General features: G+C 41.1%; 1 protein-coding gene across 1 annotated transcript in view; it reads right to left on the reverse strand.

The window, feature by feature from the left end:
- Nucleotides 1–20,749, reverse strand: part of KLHL14 (kelch like family member 14) — a 61,490-nt gene that overhangs the window by 32,991 nt on the left and 7,750 nt on the right. Inside the window, exon 2 of the mRNA XM_065629664.1 lies at nt 12,055–12,176. Coding sequence (XP_065485736.1) covers nt 12,055–12,176 — 122 coding nt within the window. The remainder of the gene's footprint in view (nt 1–12,054; nt 12,177–20,749) is intronic.

The raw sequence follows: 20,749 nt of genomic DNA on the forward strand, positions 1-20,749 counted from the left end.
TGTTAAGCAATGGGATTTCCACCATTTCCCATGGGAGATTATTCCACAACCTAATAGATCTCAATGTCAGGAAGTTTGTTCCTGATATTCAGCCATAATTCATATCAATGAATTATGAGCTACTGTCGACATCACACCCATTGAGGCATTCCTAGAGCCTGCTTCATTTAAAATTATATGCTCTAGTTATGCAGGGTTTCTGTGTACTAGGGTAAAATGCTTTTTCTGCAGGTTAATTCATTACTATTCAATTTGTTAACACTTTTTTTCTTGGTGCGAACAGTCATTCTGCAGTTGCACACCCTATAGGAGCACAATCCCCACTTGGGAATCGAATCACAATACATAAATATGACAAAACAACATACCAAAACCCATCCCTGTAAAGACATATTAGTCTGTTCCTGCAGATACTCCAGCCTTCGGTTAAATGAAAGCAGTAGCTCATACAACACCTGGTATGAGACAGAAAGCTTAGAAAAAGCCCCTCTCAAGTCTGTAATAAATTTTATTCTGTCTTAAACAGAGGGAAGGTATGGGAGTATGGGAGCCAGTAGGGAAGGGGGAAAGGATGGAGAAGGGAAAGGAGAAAAGAATTTAATCAAGCCATGAGGAAACAGAGGAAAATTGACAAGAGAATGATTTCCTGCAAAGAGCCACTACAACACAGGAAGGACATACAACAACAAATAAAGTTAAGGATGCAAAATGCACATTAATAGCACTTACAAGACTGAGAAAGCTAAGGCAGGCTTCTGATATCTGCATTGCAAATAATCGTGTACAAAACACTTATTGGGAGGAAACTGCCTTTTGTTTTAGGAACATTTGAGAGGAGAAAGTTTATAAACTATGTATCAATTTCTCACAAAAGTCTGAGGATTTTTATGAGAATTTCTTATGATAACATTTTGCCCAGCTAGTGGTCCTTTGCCATCCTGTTTGCAACCCATTTGTACATAAATAAAATAACACATTAGATACTGAAAAAAGGGAACGCTTTCTAAAGTAAGCAACTAGCAACACGCCAGAGTTCATTTTCATCTCCATACATGCCTACCTCCCATTAATGCTACATAAATCCCAGAGTAACTAGATGAGAATAAACACATAAATTTTACCTGAAATCATCTAAGAAATAGAAAGCCATGGTTGCAGTGAGTACTAAATTCACACAATGCCACATAATTTTTCGTGGAAATTATTCCAGATGGCTGATTTTTTAGAGACAGTGGCCAAATAGTGTTAAGGGACCTACACAAACAGATCTGCTGAGAACACTTTCAATGATATTTCCTTCCACTGGAAATTAGGTGACTTTACTGAAATCTGTATCTAGCCAGGTGAGACACTTGCTTTGGACAGAAGACAGGACAATGCAGCTCCCAGCTCCTACTGGACCAGGATATCTGTGTTCATAGCAGACACACAATGTCCATAGGTTGAGATGGCTCAAAATGTTGCAGATTCTTTAGAACTGCAATAAGCCTGAGGATCTATGCTCTGTCGCTCACCAGGGTGTACCTGTGAAGTCATAGCAGCTTGTTATTTGTAGCTATGCAGTTTCTGGTTTGCAGCGAGCCTTGCCAAGGTGGACAAAACTCTCTTTGGTGGTGCTGTGAAATACCCATTGGGACATATATGAGGGATTCCTAAGTTAAAAAATGGTACTCTGACTTAAGCAAAGCAAGGACTTGAACCTCAACTGCCTGCCTCTTCCCCAACCTGCAAGAGATGTTGAGACGAAAAGGGACATTCTGATACAACTCGTTTTGAAAAAACATTTGAAGGAATTTGTTTTCATTTTGCCTTGGAACAAAGCTGTAGAAGTTGCTGCAAAATGGAACTGTCATCCTCAAGCCATCTGTAAAGATACGTAACCCAAGTTGAAAGATGAGATAGGAAAAGGTAAGTTCTACGATCCAGGATGAAGGTTTCGAGTCAAAGGTTCTAATGTACTTGTAAGGATGCGGCAGGGAGCAGCATCTCCAGGAACTAGCAGCTTTCTTTGTAAGACATCTCTGCAGAAGCCTGACATCAGCATCTGCTGCGGAAATGGCACAGATCATCTGATAACTCATCTTTCACCTGTCACCTTTTTACTCGGAGCCACCCACGGCTCAGGTCTGCACTGTCTTGGTGCCCTGCCTAAGGATGCCTTGGAACAGGGTTGTGTCCTGTTCCCTTGTCCCACTCGGGTTTCCAACCACAAACGGTCCTGGCTGAGCACAGGCAAGGAACAGGGCATTTAGGTAACACTTCTGGATTCTACCTAAAAGTAACTGTATGCCAGTGTAGTTTCTGAGGATGAAGGTGGGTAGATTCAGGCATCTTTGTATATGCAGAAGAAAATGAACAGCCTGGTATCCAGAGACATGGGTATTCACAAGTCCATAAGAAAGGGCAGAAAGTAGCCAAGAGAAGCTGAAACACTGCTGAGGGCTTAGGCACAAACAGACTGGATGCAGTGGCGAGACCGGCCATTTCAAAGACACAGCATAGCGAGATTTAAAGGGACTGAGAATACAGGAAAAAAAAAAAAGCTATCCAGAATCAAAAAGACACCACACTTACAAAGAAGGTACAGAGTACAGAGGTTATCACAAAAGACACACACCGTCAAGTTACACCTGTGTAAAAGCAGAAGCTAATAACATTGTAATCAAAGAGAAAAATGCACAGAAAAAGGGCTGACATTTCTTGAAAGTTATCTCAAATGGCAGTGCAGAAGAAAGCAATATTTAACGCACAAATACAGCATTCACTGTGAGAACATGCTACATTTTCACTCCTTCTTAGAGCTCTGTCTTGCTCTTAGATACGCAGGCGTGCACCATTAATGGCACTTGCATGGTTGAATTCCCTTGGATCGTTCTCAGAATAGGAGTTGTGGCTAACCTCTGGTATGTCACACGTAAAAAACCACTCTTTGCTATATTTCTGTTTCTCACTTCTATGTGCTCACTTCCCTATATGTGTAAAACGTGGCTTATTGGCAATGTGTCTGACCACTCTGAATTAATCTCTTAAATCCAGGCTTAAAGTTGGATAGTCATACCAATCAGTCAACCTTTCTGTGGATGAATCCCTCTTCTTTTGTGACTATATTTTCCTGGTTTTGAACCTCTTAAAAGGGTCTAAATTTAAGGATGAAAAACCCCGATGGAATTTATGTTTAAAATGAGTGTGTTAGTTTAAGAAGGAGGATACATTTAAGCATGTGCATATGTGTATGTGTACTTGTACAACTTTTACATATATCTACCACATTTATTAAACCTGTCTGGTGGGTGATACGAAGGCTTCTGCTTAGCAAGATGCTAAAGCTTGCTCAAGCTTTTCAATGCAGTGCTGAAACCATCCTCGACACAGCACTGAAGCAGAAGCTGCAGCATCCCTGGCTGCTGGATAAATGGAGAAAGAGAGATTACATTCATCAGTGCTGCCAAGAAGTGTTCATCAAGATGTATTTTTGATTAACATAAGTGTGCACTGTCCTCACAAGTGACAAAAGAAAGGGGGAAGAAATTATAAATGGCATGTGTCAAGAGAACCTGTCCATCTGACTCAACTCACTTTCTGCAAACACCACTTATTTTATTCAGTTACCAACTGATTTGGGTTAAATTGACAGAGGAAACCTTTGTTTCTAACACACTATTATTCTTCTAAAATGTAAAAGCTCTACAGTGGATTAATTTATTTACTTAAACAATGTAACACTTCCAAAGGCACAATATGTGCTAGGCATGTAGTGGTACTTAAGCCTTTGAAAATTTCTCCCAAGAACCTCTCATGTGAGAATATAAAGCATACTGTTTGTCTTGCAAGTAACCAGCCTGGAAAAGAGAAAACTGGATAGAGCACTCCAACACATGAAGGACCAAGAAGTGTTTAGTGACTCTAAAGCCATTTCGGAAAAACAGAGAAACAGGAGTTTGTTAGTAATTTGCCCAGGAAGGACAAAATATCATCCTGTATCGGAAAGGCTGATGCAACTGAGCACCATGGAATTGTCACAGAAAAAAGAGAAGAACAAAATATAACCTGTTCCAGCAGAGGTGATGTAGGCTGGGGAGTGGAGTGACCCAGGGTCTCTTATGCTGACTGTGACATGATGCAAACCATTCTACCTTCCTTTTACTTGACTTTCCTGTGGATAAAATACATCAGTAATGATGCTGAAAGGGTTTCTAGAACCACTAGTATGCCTAAGTGCTGGCTGACATTCAAAATGTTGTTACTGAAGATGGAAGACCGCTGTACAGGAGGCTGCACTGTCATAGAACATATTCAAGGGAAATTTTAAAAAGTCGAGATGACAGAAATAAAAACACGTATTCAGGCCAGACTACCTGCAGTGGAGACCGCCTCATGTAAAAATGAAAGCACAGCCAACCTGGGGAAGGAAGGAGCAGGTGGATCACCTTTATCAGAGCACTGAGGATGAAAAGGATGAAACCGGCTGCTTGTTATGATCAGTGAGTCAGAGGAAGACAAATAAATGACAGCTCCCTGATACTGTGTGATTGCTGCTGGCATGAAGGAGGGGGATGGAGAAGGAAATAAAAGTGCCTGATTTTGTCCTTACACATTGACCAAACACAGCAGACTTAAATATACCTAGAAAAGGGCAGGAAAGTCAAGATAACTAAAATAAGACTAAGGGATAACTAGGAAAAGAGGTAACCAGAAATTAGGTGCTGATTATTCCAACTAAAGTCTCCAGTCTGGCAACCTTCTGGATATTTCCCTGTCTTTCCTATCCAAATATATCCCCTGTGTCATACTTCTCATTGGACAGTGATGTTGGCTTTTACATTGGACTAAAATCCAAACCTAGTGCAAGCCCTAAGCATAAATGCATTATTGCATTTATTGCTAAGGCCAGCCCTCAGGAATCCCAGACCCTAGAGATAGGAGAGAAAGTCTGGAAAAAGGAAGACTCTCCCTTGTTCAAGGAGGATCAGGTTATAGATCATTTAGGCAAACTGGACACCCACAAATCCATGGGCGCCAACAGGATGCATCCACAAGTGCTGAGAGAGCTGGCAGATGTTATTGCAAAGCCACTCTCCATCATCTTTGAAAGGTCATGGAGAACAGGAGAGGTGCCTGAGGACTGGAGGAAAACAAATGTCACTCCAGTCTTCAAAAAAGGCAAGAAAGGTCATGGAGCAATTCATTCTGGATATTGTCTCTAAGCATGTGGAGGAAAAGAAGGTTATAAGGAATAGTCAACACGGATTCATCAAGGGCAAATCATGCTGTACCAATCTGATAGCCTTCTATGACAGCAAGACTGGCTGGATAGATAAGGGGAGAGCAGTGGATGCTGTCTACCTTGACTTCATCAAGGCCTTTGGTACTGTCTCCCATAACATCCTCATAGGTAAGCTCAGGAAGTGCGAGTTGGATGAGTGGACAGTGAGTCACTAGAAGGCTGTGCTGCTATTCAGCAAGACCCGGACAGGCTGGAGAGTTGAGTGGAGAAGAACCTAATGAAGTTCAACAAAGGCTAGTGTGGGGTCCTGCACCTGGGGAGGAATAACCCCAGGCACCAGTACAGGCTGGGGATTGACCTGCTCGAAAGCAGCATTTCAGAGAAGGACCTGGGAGTCACGGTGGACAATAAGTTAACCATGAACCAGCAATGTGCCCTGTGGCCAAGAAGGCCAATGGTACCTGGGGTGCATTAAGATGAGTGTGACCAGCAGGCTGAGGGAGGTTATCCTCACCCTCTGCTCTGCCCTGGCGAGGTCGCATCTGGACTATTGCGACCAGTTCTGGGCTCCCCAGTTCAAGAAAGGTGAGGAACTACTGGAGAGTCAAGTGGAGAGCTACAAAGATGATGAAAGGACTGAAGCATCTTTCTTACGAAGAAAGACTGAGACGGCTGGGTCTGGTTCAGCCTGGAGAAGACTGAGAGGGGACTTTATCAACGCTTATAAATATCTCAAAGGTGGATGTCAAGAGGGTGGGACCAGACTCCTTTCAGTGGTGCCCAACGATAGGATGAGGGGCAATGGGCACAGACTGAAGCACAGGAGGTTCCATCTGAATATGGGGAGAAACTTCTTTACTTTGAGGGTGCCAGAGCACTGGAACAGGCTGCCCAGAGAGGCTGTGGAGTCTCCTTCTCTGGAGACATTCAAACCCCGCCTGGACACATTCCTGTGTGATCTGCTCTGGGTGAACCTGCTGTAGCAGGTGGGTTGGACCAGATGATCTCCACAGGCCCCTTCCAACCCCCAACCATTCCGTGATTCTGTGATTCTCTGGAGACATTCAAAACTCGACCGGGCGTGGTCCTATGCAGCCTGCTCCAGGTGAACGTGCTTTAGCAAGGGGGTTGGACTAAATGATCTCCAGAGGTCCCTTCCAACCCCAACCATTCTGTGATTTTGTGATTGCCCATACATGTATTTGCCACTGTTTTGATGCCCCCTGGACCCTCTCTGTGGTTTACCAAGATTATGTGGTTAACTAGGGAGGTTAAGAAATGTTACAATTAGCATCTTTTTGAAAAACAAAGTACCAATATGAAAAAAAGATCTGCTGTAGCTGCAGCATCACATGGATGGAACACACCATGTAAGAATTCAGTAACATTTCTAATGTTTTACCCTTTTGTGCTTTCGAAAGAAAGGAATTTTGCATTGAAAGGAGGATTTGCTGTATACCTAGAAATCTGTACGACACGATTCCTATTCATTGCTTCTAATCAGACAGAAGGATACATTGCTATGGAAAAAATACAAAAAAAAATAAAACAATGACTGCATCATTTTTATTTATTTCTTGCATTCTCTGTTCACACAGCAAGAAATTTAATTCCAGTTGGATCAGTCTCTTGTGATATTTTTTTCTTTCATTTAATATATTTTTTAAATGCTTAGAGGCGTTATGACAGAAAAGCATGTATTTTTTTGCCCTGGTTTATACCCATCATCCTTACCATTACAACAAGATAAAAGCATTAAAGTAAAATTAATCATGTCAAAAGATTTTAGCAAAAAACAAGGGAGACCATGCATAAAGCATCGCTTTGTCTAGTGTGAAGTCATGCTCTGATTAAAAACATATAATGAAAGTGAAAGTAATACATCATTGCCTTAGCAGTAGGGTTTTTGGGAGAGCTGTGCAATTCTGAACACACAAAAATCTTTATAGGCTCTGGATTTTGAAACGTGCAATAATTACAGAATAATTCTAACAAACAAAACATGGTTTCACTTCCTTAAAGTTTAATTAATCTTAAACATCGCAGTTAAAATGAACAACCCAAGGAGTTCTAGGATTAAACAAGGACTCCTGGCAAGGCCGTAGCTGGCAATTAAAACCAAAGCTGCAGTGGTTGGTTCTGAGCAGTGAGGCATGAGGTAGTGACACAGGGACCACCCCGACTGCCCCACATCCAGCAAGTAGTTATGAAGATTGCAAAATATCATGGAATAATGAAACCTCATTAATAGAGCAGAACTTTTGCTGTTACTAAGGGCTGTCAAACACCCATCAGCTGTTCAGTTTGTGTCACCAGGCAGTGGGAGCCTGTTGCTGCTACGTGATATAGGTAGTACCCAGTTAAAAAATAAACTGGTGTTTGTGCGTGTGTAGGCAAGCCTGAAAAGAAACCACACAGTGAAGATCTGCTCGCTGTACTTTACCATACAGTCTATAAAAGCCTCTACTTCACTCAGGCACAACTGTGCAATAAGTAGTGTTTCAAATTAAACAGCAACGTGCACATTATGAATCTCACATTTGGATTGTGCCCACACCAAGTAAAATTAGGTGGCAGAAAATATTTGTAAAACGCCACTTACTTTCTCCTTTCTTTCTTGACTCTGTCTCTATTCTTTCTTGCCAACATAGAAAAAATAACTCTCTGAGAAATACCAGACAGGAAAAATACACAGTAATACTAGACTGTGAAAAATCTACTGATCTCTTGAGCCATAGCATTCTTGCCTATAGATGATGACATTAAAAAATTGGAAATGGGTGCATACTTCCCCTCCTTTTCTGGATCTATGAACAAGGCAAGTTGTTTTCCTGATACCTTTAGAATTACTGCCATTAGTACTGATGCATTTGGTGCTTTGGGTAGCCAGGCAGAGAGAGGTGGGCAGTATCCCCCGCCAATAGATCTAGTCTTGTAGCGGGAACAAAATGGGATTGCTACTCCGCTGAGCTGTCATACTTGATAGCTTGTGCTGTTCCACCTGCAACTGTCTTCAGAGCTCCAGCTGCAGTGCCATGGCTTGCAGTTTCTGATGGCTGATCTTCTGCTGTTCTTATGCATCACACAAGGCAGGACACAGAGCCATAAACAACTGAGTGGCTGCAACAGCCGCCCTCCACTCCAAGAAGGAAAAAGGCAATAGGCAAGCAGCTCCCCCTCAAATGGATTTGTAGGCTCTGCTGAGTAACTTCTGGGGCTCCTATCAGCAGAGGGTGACAAGAGCAGGTTCGGTCTCCCCTCAGGTATCTCCTTCTATTGTCCTGCCACTGCACCCAGGACTAAGTTCTAAGCAAGCTTCTTTCACACTTTCCCTACGTCCAAACGCCACTGGTACAGTGAGCAGAAAATGACTAATGTAGACGGGTTTGGAGGAGGGAAAGGGGAATTTCTGTGCACAGTTACATTGGATCAGCAAACCTCTAAGCACAAAGCCTGGCTTTTTGTTGGTATGTGGGGGAGTCACAATAAGGTCTCCCCAGAGCCTTCTCCACGTTGAACAACCCCAACTCTCTTGGTCTGTCCTCCTACAAGAGCTGTTCCAGCCCTCTGATCATTTTTGTAGCCCTCCTCTGGACCCTCTCCAACAGGTCCATGTCTTTCCTGTACTGAGGGCTCCAGAGCTGGATGCAGAACTCCAGGTGGGGTCTCAGCAGAGCAGAGCAGAAGGGCAGAATCACCTCCCTTGACCTGCTGGCCATACTCCTTTTGGTACAGCCCAGGATATAGTTGGCTTTCTGGGCTACAAGCGCACATTGTCAGCTCATGTCCAGCTTTTAATCCACCAGCACCCCCAAGTCCTTCTCAGCAAGGCTGCTCTCAATCCCTTCTTCCCCCAGCCTGTATTGATACTGGGGGTTGCCCCAACCCAGATGCAGAACTTTGCATTTGGTCTTGTTGAACCTCACAAGATTCGCATGGGCCCACTTCTCGAGCTTGGCGAGGTCCCTCTGGATGGCATCTCATTCCTCAGGGGTGTCAGCTGCACCACTCAGTTTGGTGTCAACTTGCTGAGGGTGCACTCGATCCCACTGTCTACATCATTGATTAAGATATTAAGCTGTCTGTACTGGTACCAGTACAGACTCATGAGGGACGTATGTTTGCCAGTACATGAGGAAATTAAATACCCCTAAAACAATAGTAAGATAGAACAACCTAAAATACCGGACTACAAGGACTGAGATTCTTCCCATCATAAAACCTCATGAACAGGACACGGCTTTTGCTCTGTCCCTGTTCACTAGGGAGCAAACTCCTCATTTGCACTGATGAGATGGGGGTGAACTGCAACCTCAGGACTGACAGTACTGTCTAAACAAGTGAAAAAGAAACAACAAAATTCCTCCTCCTTCACTGCTGATTGTACATGTCTGATAAGAATAAACAGACCAATTATTTTCCAAAACTGTGGACTGGGAGAGAGATAAAAGGGTAAAGGAAGGAAATAAATGTACTTCTTCCTAAACTGCAAAAAGTACATGTAATATAAAGATAGAACAATGTCCTTAAATTCCCACACACTGTAAATGTCATAGTATGTTCATGACTGCACTGAACTAGCATCATGTTATAAGGGGATTAGTTTGTGGTCCTCCCTAAAACTGCTCAGTCACAGTTCTTCAAGTCCCTGTGCTCCTATGCTGTAGAGTCTTTCAACATTTTATGGAAAGGACAGGACAGCAGTTCTACTTCAACTTGTCTCTACTTCCTATCCTTTCTTAAATTAAGTTAGAAAATAAAGCAGTGAACACTTGAGACTCTTATTTCAACTTTAAAAAAATATTGTCTCTACCAGTTAGTGAGTAGTAATAATATTTTCTAACAAATCATGCTTGCTAACATTTAGTCTTTTTCAGTGTGAATAGACAAGCATTCTCCTCCGCATTCCTTGAACAGTAGTCCAGGCCAAGAGGGTATCTTTTTCTAGAGGGTATTCTAAGACTCAAGTCATGAGAGGCTTATGTATTTGACAGCCACTGTCTCAGCTGACACCGAGGCAGATCCTCCAGGACTTCCAGTGCTGAGAACCAAGAGCTTGAACATGAGCTTGCTGTAACACAAGCATTATCTTTTAATCACAGCACAGAAGGTTATGTGCAGTAACCAGAATGGAATGAGAATTTTTGTTTACTATTGGTTAGAAGTAATAAAGACTACATTCTTTTGATAAAATTACATAAAATCATTCAGAAAAATCTTTCAACAACACCACAGAAGTGGTGTTATGTAAATACTAGTGATGGACTTCTTAGCAGAGCATTTAAGCATCCCGCCTCTGGGACAGCATCACAATGTAAGTAACCAATAACTGAGTAAATTTAATTCTTAAAAAATCTGACCTATCTACAGATATGTAAGGTTCAGAATAAAGTTTTTTACTTTAATTATGTGGAGAGCTCAGATCTTGAAGCACAAGATACATTTCTTCTGTCTCTCCTGGTGAGCCACTGGAGTAGACACAACAAATTCAAAAAACCTGAACATTTCTGCCTTACATAATATCACTGATTTTTCACTGACTTACCATCTTCAGAATTTTCTTAGAAGCAGAATACAGATATGAGTATTATATCTCATTACTCCGAAAAATGTGAAGCATAGTATATTCCCTAGTACAGATGCTGTACACTTTTCTAATGTACAGTTCAAACCACCTTTTGTAACCGCCATTCTTATACAATACTCTCAACTATTAGTCCAGGGCATCTATACCTAAGCAGTCTTTATCTTGCAGTGCTTTGAGAAAGGCTCCTAAATTTTCCATGGGAGAAAGCAATTTGCAAAGGCATCATTTCAAGTCCTGCATCACAGCAGTCTTTTAAATTCTTTTTCATCCTAACCTGTGCATATAATACTGATGTGGCTGTATTCCATTAGAGGGCTTTGGATAAGACATGAAGAACAGAACTCTCTAAAATGTATTTTACTGGGGGAAAAAAAAGAGCAGATGTATTAGGAAATCCAGGTTTTACCAGCTGTCCAGTTTCAGAAGTATGGCTTTGATTTATGGATCAAAATTGCTCATTTATTATTTTATCTATACTGCTTTGGGCAATTTTGACAGTTAAAATTTAGTTTTATTGACCAATGCAGCCAGTTTAGCCACAAGGGGACTAATGCACACACAGCCTGCTGCACTCAAGAAGCTATGATTTGATTCCATGACCAACTCGGACTGGGAATCGCAACCAACATAACAATAAGTTCCAAATCTCTACGCTCAAGGCAAAATACTTACTCTAAAACACAATCAACCTTTAAAAGAAGGTGGGAAATAATTTTGTGATAGGAGCCTCTGTGCACCATTTGCTGTAGCTGATATATTTCACCAAGGCTTCTGTCAGCAATGGATGCAGAGCAGTACAGAGGAAACCTTTCTTTAATGATTGTGGACAACAGATAAAGCTGGAAGAAGGGAATGAAAATGCAAAAGAGAAACAAAGGTGTGCTCTAGTACTGTGCCTTACCAGTGATCTGACTCGGAGAAAACTGTCTCGAACACTGTCTTTTTTTTTTCCTAAACCAGATTTTATTCATATGTACATAAATATGCATGTATTCATGTTGCAGTAAGAAAGACTTACAAGTTGACTTAAAAAACTTACTGGAATGATTTTAAGCCAATGTTAATTTAGGCCTATCCTATTATAAAATTAGCATCTTCTACAATCTCAATTTATTGCTCCATTGTGAAGACCCTTGTGATACATAAACAAATCTCTGAAGAGAAACAAATCAATAAAGTGTCTAATTTGATTAACCATGTTTTTAAATTCATCAAGACAACTGTACCAAAATAAACCACTTACTTGTCAGTATTTTCCACGTCTTCTTTTCATCATCATAATACTGAACCAAATTGCTGGGTAGCCGGTCAGGTCCGGGAGGCAATCCTCCAACCAATAACAGCATTTTCTTATTGGAGCGAATTCTTCACCCAAAACAAGAGGAAAGATGAACAACCACATTACTGAGGAGTATTTTTAGTGGCAACAAAATCATAACCATCAAAAGAATGTTCACTGCTTGCAGTTTTCTATTTCATTTTTTTGTGTTTCTTTCCCCAATCATGTCTCAACAATTTTTTGAACCAAGCAGAAAAATGATCAGAAAAGCTGCATATCTCTCTACTCATGGAATAATAAGCTTCCTTTATGCAATTTGTTAGAGGTTCATTCTAGAACGACCTTTTTCTTATATTATCCCTTTAAATCATCACTCTTTACAGCTGAATACACATGAAATGCTCTGGAGTTGTACTAAGGTTAAGCATTAAAGTTGCATGTCAAAAATCGTATTAGTCAAAATCATTATTATAAGCCATTCTACACTCAAAGAACCTTGAAAAAATTAAGGTTATGCAGAGAGTTTGTGAGCCAACTCTTTAATCACACACTGAACTTCAGATATACTGTTTAGTACAATTAGCAGCACTGGGCTAATGGCTATGGGTTAGATGCTACTTACAAGCACTTTTGTTTGTTTAATTTAGTCCAGACTCTTGCTTTCCCTCTCCCCCCGCAAGCTTCCCCTCCTTCTCTTTGCTCTCCCCCTGTGCACCACTGGCTATAGCAACACCAATTGGTAAAAATGAGACTGTGATGTTGTTGTGAGCCTCCCCAGAGTGGAGCCCTGCCAATGCTTGCCACTGATCCAGCGGCATGAACCTGCTCAACTGTGCAAAGTCACTCTAATTCCCTCCCTCTGTTTTTCTACCTTCTCCCCCAGGGGGCAACCACTGAAAGGAGTGACTACCCACCCATCAAGAGCTGGCAATTCGCTGCTATTAACCGTGACCGTGATTCCCAATCTGCCTGGCAGTTCTTAAGAACAGGACTGCAATGTCTCATAGGCAGTAAAAGCGGTTATCTGCACCCCGGCCTCCAACGCTCCACCTGATGAATGTACGATTTCTTTGCAACATTAAGGGATTAAGCACAATTGTAAGCGAAAAGGGGAGGGGAGGCCCAGACCCCCAGATGAGCCCTGATGCTTTAATAGTCACTTCACATATAATTGAACTTTCATCAGTTATACTAAGCTTGGGTGTGATAACACTGAAATAAAGGTCTGTGCTCAAAATGTTCCTGTTTAGTAGGCAGGTGACGTAGCCCAGAAAACACGCATCGATACAAATGAATGTGCAGGGGGACCATGCATTTGATGGAAAGCACCCTTGTCAAGCACTAACATTTTTTTCCAAGCGCAACAACACCGCTGCAGCAGCCTGTGTGTCAGTCTGCAGCAAACGCTCCTCACCAAGAAAGGTACAGAATGCCACAAACCAAAGCCCACTACCCCAACTACGCATGGCAGGGTCAAACCACTGCCCAGGAGCTCCAAGCTCAGCAGTGCACTCTGGCAGCAGGTGCTTTACTACCAAGGCACACCAGCGGCTTAGCTCCACCTGCTACCTAGAATGAGCGTCAGGGACCCAACAACTTCCATTTGTATCAGGATTCTGTCCTCTCTTGTGAAGACCGGGCAAAACGATCGAGGTTGTGCTGTAGACACGCACTACCCAAAAGTAACCTCCTTCAGGGAGGGAGCAGGCAGCTGAAGGCTCAATATATAAAATGTTTAGGAATAAAACATTTTAAAATGCCTATCCAAAAGACAACTACAGACTGTAGAGACATCTGTCCCAAGGATGGCCAGGGAATTATCTGGCTGATGGCCTTGTTTGGTTTTGAATGGCTTTAGGGCCCAGGGAAGGTCCTGAATTGACAGGGAAGGAAATGAAGCCCTCACTGCAGGGGCAGCAGTGACACTGTGACATTCTCCCATTGCTGTCCTACCCCCCTGCTTTGCTCCCAACTTGGGGGGAGCCCCTGGAGTCCTTCAATCTTTCTGCCAAGCCAGCCTTGGACCTCTGCACCGAACCTGCTACGTACTGTCAAATGATGATGGTTACCTGCCCACCAGACTACATCTGTGCAGGATATCAGGAACCGTCTCGCGATCACTGTCAGCACCAACTCCATTCAGTGAGACCAAGCTCTGGGCAAAGCTTTTCAGAAGCATTGCCAGCATCTGGAAACGTTAAATCTACCCAGTAAAGTTTTTAATGAGAGAACACTTGATAAAAACTATGCAACACAGGAGTATGATAAACTATTTTTGGTATGAAGTTAGGGATGACTGAACACGTAACAAGTGGCAGAGCAAACCAGAGCCATAAGTCAGTTATGCATGGTCATCCCTAACGATAGAGAATAAATTGTTTATTCCAACCCTCTTGTATTGTATGTTATATCACAATCAACTCCCTGTGTATTGTAAAATTCAGAATGCCCTTGCAAGGTTTGCTTGATAAAGGAGTTTATTTTGATTTTCATCTTTCATCTGTAAAACTCCCTTCTAACTCCAAAGCACTGTGAAATACCAACGAATGGCCAAGGCTCAATAGCTAAAGTGAAGAATGAAATGTCAGATGTAACTCCGAGTTTCCAGACTTTGGCAGCTGCAACTATCCTTAACATTACTTTTTCAGCTAAACAATCTGAGAAGCTACTGTTTCTTGAGATGGAGCAGCACTGCTACATGGGAATGTTTAAAAAATATTTATTATTTTACACGTTTAAAATGGGAAGTTGCATGAACAGAAGCCCTTAATAAAAAGTTTAACAGGAGCTTAATAGCCAGCAGAGTCTCCACCAAATGCACAGGGAACTCTCACATGGCTAAGAAGAGGTGGGTTCTTTTACCCAAAGTATCTAATTAGTCTATCTTGAAAGCTCTCTCAGTGAACCAAGTAAAGATAATACAGTTACTAAAGATATGCATGTTTTAAACTGATGTGTTCTCTTGGAGCCAATTCTTCTTTTTAAGTTTTGGTGTGAACTGCTACATTTTAGGTATTGAAAAAAAAATTCTCTATTACATCATATTTGTGTTTCATATTTCACCAAGTAATACTGTTAAAATATTAAAATACATTCTAAAATACGAAAGACATGGAAATGATCACTGCTTATATGCAGAAGACTTTTCCAAATATTAATAAAAATGTAATTCAGTGAAACACTACAATGAAGGATTTAGAAATATGTGTAATACCTTAGCGAGGTGAAGTTTCTCCTTTTCTTGCTTTACTACATGTTTGCTGTTCGGCTAACTCAACATTACCACGTGAAATGCTGTGCATTGTATCTGAAACACTCCCTTTTCATAGTCCTTATTTCACAGTGTAATATACTATTCAGTTACATACTGTGGTTCACAGTACCCCTAGCAAGGCTATTATTATCATCTCATGTTCAATTAACAGTTGTGGGTCGTGGTCAGGGAAGGCTAAAATAATGTTAACCATGACCTGGCAGGCTGATGTCATGGCAAAAAGCTGAGATAAACTTATCCATATTTTATTCTGAAAGCATTTCTTATACCTGGAATACAAAACTCAAGTTCTCACTGATGAACATACACGTTGCTGTTATTATTACACACACACTTTACAGATCTTGTTCTGTAAAGATTCTAAACCAATTAATTCACCTTAATTAAGTTCCTGGGTACCCCATGTGATGGGAAATTTATTTTGTCTACTTGGAAAACTGGAAACCAAAGTGTATTTTAAAGTCAATGTTTTCAAACTTGTATAATTTCCTTCAGGCACACCAAACTCGGAATTCAATAACTCATGCAAGTGGCTTCATTTTCAGATATGTTGAATACCCATCAACATACCTAAATCCTACTCACTTCAAAGGTAGCAGCAGATGTGCATCAGCTCTAAAACTCAGGTCACTAGCCCATAGTCTAAACTAACTGTGAATACACAGGGCAAGATGCTGAGCCCAAGAGAGATTATCAACTCATAAGGTATCAGCAGAAAAGACAGAAACAGACCTCAACACTCCTGACAACCACTCCTACCCAAAGCTCTTTTGCAACCTTGATGATCTCATGTTAATGGAAAATGCATGAATGGGAAATACTCTTACTGTACATTGTTTATTAGCATATCCATCAAACTTGCACTGATGGGTTTTCCTTATCTGGGCAATTAGTCGAAGTTCATTCTACCAAGGCTGGCAAGAAAACAAGCCTCAAACAACGGGTTTGCTCCAGACTCTTCCGGTTTTTAAACAATGCAATAAAGCTCCCCTTCGTATTAGTGAATGCAAAGAAATAGAAAGAATACAACGATGAAGTGGTAGTCCTGTGGTTCTTAATGCATTCAGTGTAGTGTTACATATCAGTAAGAGAGGTGCATCTTAGACATACAGGTGATCATGGTAAACAATAATAAAAAAAAGACGATCCAACTATACTTACCTCTTAACTCAGGGCTATAATAAAACAAAAAATCTGGATAACCGATTCTCTTTAAATACAGGTTATCACCATGGCTTTGATTATGGAGCGAGCGAGGTGGCTGTTCAGACCAGGGGCCTCACAGACATGGGATGCCTCGCTCCTGCTCGAGTGCTGACCTCAAATGCAGCAGAGCCAAACTGAAGTTCAGGCCTTGGCTCACTGAACTCAGGCGCAAACAAAAACAGCCGGACGACCAGTCCAGATCCAGCAAGAGCAGGTGAATGAGTGGTGAATTTTACTTAAATCCACAAATCTCATTACATCAAAGGATCTGAGAAACAGGTGGCTGACACATAGTGGTACTGCCAAAATAAGAAGTAGCAAGAATGTCAGAAAAAGTGGCCCTATTAACCAAAATGTTGCAGTGAGGTTTAGATACTGATGTCAAGGTAACAAAGACATAAATACACTGTCTCAATCAGCAGTTCAGTTGAAGACCTTTTGTTTGTTAACTCTAAAGACTTAACCTAATCTTCGGAAACCACAACAGTCCTTAGCAACCTTTTTCTTCTACAAAAGCATCTGAAGGAGCGTTGTGTCCAACAAAAATTTAACGGAGAATCTAGTTGCAGTCTGCAAATCTGAACTGATGCTGCAGGCATCCATTTACCCGTGACTGAAGAAACTGTTTTGCCATCACAGAACATGTGATGAGATCTTTGACAGTCACCTTCCCCACTTCTGGATAGGCATTTCAGTGCAACAAAACTGTCACATGAAAACTGTTTATTTCAATGGATTTTGGCTTCCGCAGTTGACTGCAAAGACAGCCATGACCAGCAACACATGTTTAATAGATAGAAAGTATCATTATCCAGGAATTTAACTATGAACTTGATGAAAGCCAGAAGACACTATGTAAAAATTATTTTGGATGGAGAAATTTTGCAAGGTTTTGTTATCACAATAAATGAATTAATGGACATCACAACCTATAGGTGAATAGCCATCTAGAATCTCTTCTTAACCCTATAGCACTGCCAGGGGAAGGATATGAGCCCTCACAGTTACCAGACCAAGTCCTGGAGGTCAGACGTCTGCTGAAACTCTGACCCACCAGGAATATCTTTCTTCTTATGGGCAAAATACAGACCTAAAAGAATATCTCAATTTTGTCAAAACCTAAAGCACGTGGAGGTCTCTTGTGAATTATGACCAAGCAATTATTTAGTTCTTAGGTTCAAAATATGTTCAAAAATATGCTGAGTGTATGAATGTTGCTTTATGAACAAATTTTTCCGAGTCTTCTATGGCACACCTATTGCGCAAGGCACACTTGAAAGAATGTGAAAAAACTTTCTATTAATACTATACCTGACAACCAGTCTTATAATTCACTTTACTGCATGCTTAGCAGAAGGCCCCAAGCACAAGTTTTCTTTGCAGCAGAGCTCACCGTAATGTTCACCGAAGAGGTCTGGTGATGCCCAAGAGACACCCGCTCTCCCGCTCATTTAACACATTTTGCTGACCACTGACAGACTGAAGTTTAGCAATATAAACACTAAGTTTGGAATGATTTGCTGCAGACATTGATTGTTGGCTTTGTCCTCTGAATCTATTAGAATTTTTTTTGTCCAATTTTTTTTTTAAATAAATGCATAGAAAAAAAAAGGAAAGTCACTGTTTGCTCCAACAATCTTTCCTTTTTGCCTCTATCTGAAAAGCAGAAGCCTAAGGGTAAGTGAACCTTTTGTCTAACAGGCCACACTCAATTGTTGCAAAGTTACCTGACAAGTTCATGTTTCCTTTATTACTACATTTGCCAGATGATTTTCCATCCCCTATATCAAAATAACTTATAATCTGTATGGAGCTTTGAATATCAAATTTTTCTTTCTGCCATTTCTAATTTGGAATGGTCTCTAAGCAAACATTCAAGAGTTAGAGTATTCTTTTAGCTGGAAGATTTTTAAAGGCAATGTCCCCTCCTTTTGGCATAAAAGCCTCTGAGCTAATAGGCAGCTCAGGGATGGGCAACTATCCTGGAAGAGTGGCATCTACCACCAGTGTTCCTTTGGGAGGAACACACAGGAATGTCCTTTTCATCTTTGTCTCCCTGTATTACCAGCTTATTCTTCACGTTGACAGGAGACTGGTACAGCTCCCCAGAAAGATGCTCAGTAGCTTTCCCATACAGAGTCCTGCCAAGGTTGCTGTATTCATACACAATGCTTGTTCCTTATAGTATGATACAGGCTTTAATTGAAGTGTTGCCTATGTGAGATCATGAACAGTACTTCTATAGTGACAATATCTACACAAACAGATCATTTGAAAACAAGTCTCACTGAGATCTGAATGCTGAAGATATCCTTACGAACCACACAGTGACTGTCTGAAACATTGTAAGTGATTTGGATCAAAGGAATTTTACTAGCAAAGCTTATGTTGGTAAATGAGTCACAAAACCTCCCATGTCATGAATCTTATTGGCAAAACTATGCGAACAACTGATTTTCCATATACTTGGAAGTTCTGAAAAACCTTAAAGAAACTCCCTTGATCCTGAGCACTTTTAAAAATAAAACTAAAGACAATGCCAAAGCTGGATGCTTTTGCAATTTGCTTTCCCTTCCCCACCTGCTTGGTTTTTTGTTAGTTTGTTTCTGTTGTTTTTGTTTTGGGGTTTGTTTGTTTGCTTTTGTGGGACTTTTCGTTTGTTTTAGACACAGACGGTAAAAAGGAAATGTTTATAGAAGGCTTCAGGGTGGTCAAATCCTCATTTTTCCCCTAGGACGTTTCAATCAAGTTTTCTTTTTGATTTTCAGACTGTGAAAATTGAAGAAGGTCCTTTTTTTTTGTTTAATTCTATATGCCCATGATGACAGGATATCTCTGCATCAGAGGCTGTGTTCTCCCCAGCTAAGGCTTCGTTTCCTTAGGAAACCAAGGAGAAGAAACACAACTTGCTGCTGTCTCACCCAAACTATGACTGGTTACCTTTTCGACTGCTTTTTTTTTCTTAGAAGGAGGCAGCAGTCAGGGAACGCAGGAAGAACCAACTGTGGCACTAACTTCTACTTACTTCCAGTTTCATTGCGAACCGTCCACTTCCACTCAACTTGGCAGCTGATAATATTTGCTCAAAGTTTATTGTCTGCTTTCCAAGAATACAGCAAGAAGCGTTGACGACTAAGTACTAGGCATGACGGTCTTTAAAGAAAATTTCAGGGAGGCAGCAAATATGAAAAATTATGCCAGAAAGTATCTACTAATGAATATCAGCTTCACATATTTAATTTCTTTAGATGGCCCTTTGGTAAACCTGTAATACCAGACAGGATCTGTTTCAACAAAATCAACAAGAGAAATGTTTACAGAGCAGTGAAATCCAGCTCAAAACTTTAATTCAGGATTCCTATTAACTTCCTGCTCAATCTATGCAGGATATACTTTGCAAAGGATAACAAACTTTGCTATCATTTAGACAACTGCTCTGATTTTTAGAAAGCAGGAGCTGTTTGAAAAGATAAAACAGTGTTTTCACACATTATGATGATTTCTTCCATAACGTGAGTTTAACAGAACCAAAGCTTTTTTCCCGCTCAACTATTTTCTGTTGATTTTGTGTTCTACGTTTGCTCTCCTCACTCCTCTTGTCCCCAAGGCTCGCTGTACTCTTTCTTCAAGTACAAATCCAAACAATTACACTGTCTCAGCTCTGTTCCATTTACCACTCAGCAGTTACAGAGTCAGAATCTCCGTATTCTTCTCCCATAAGGAAAAAATTATGGTGACTCCAGGCCACAACATGCCTTCAAAGACCCTCTCCTTTCTTTCTACCTCCTCTCTCCACGTGAAGGGGATGCACATCAGGCAAAGAGTGAACAGAGAAGCCTCAGATAGGACACACAGGCAGCCAAGACAGGTGTGTGTGATGCTCACTGTGATCCTACAGCACACTCCATTTGTAAAAGGTACACCCTAAGTGTAATATAACTCATACCAGGAGGACTTTGTTTGAGAGGGAACTTCCTTATCCACGAGACTCTGTACCACCTGTGACTTACATTCTCCCTGACACGACAGTCCTGGATTGTGCTGCCCAAGCATGGGCAAGAATAGCCCACGACCTCATGGGAGACAACTCCATTCTTTTAGGTACCTACACGATTTGTAAGGAGCTGCACAGACAGTTGCAGGTGGTGGAAAGGGGGATTTTGCTTTTGAGGAAGAAGC

The sequence above is a fragment of the Caloenas nicobarica genome, chromosome 2 (genome assembly GCF_036013445.1).
Source record: "Caloenas nicobarica isolate bCalNic1 chromosome 2, bCalNic1.hap1, whole genome shotgun sequence".
Lineage (NCBI taxonomy): Eukaryota > Metazoa > Chordata > Aves > Columbiformes > Columbidae > Caloenas > Caloenas nicobarica.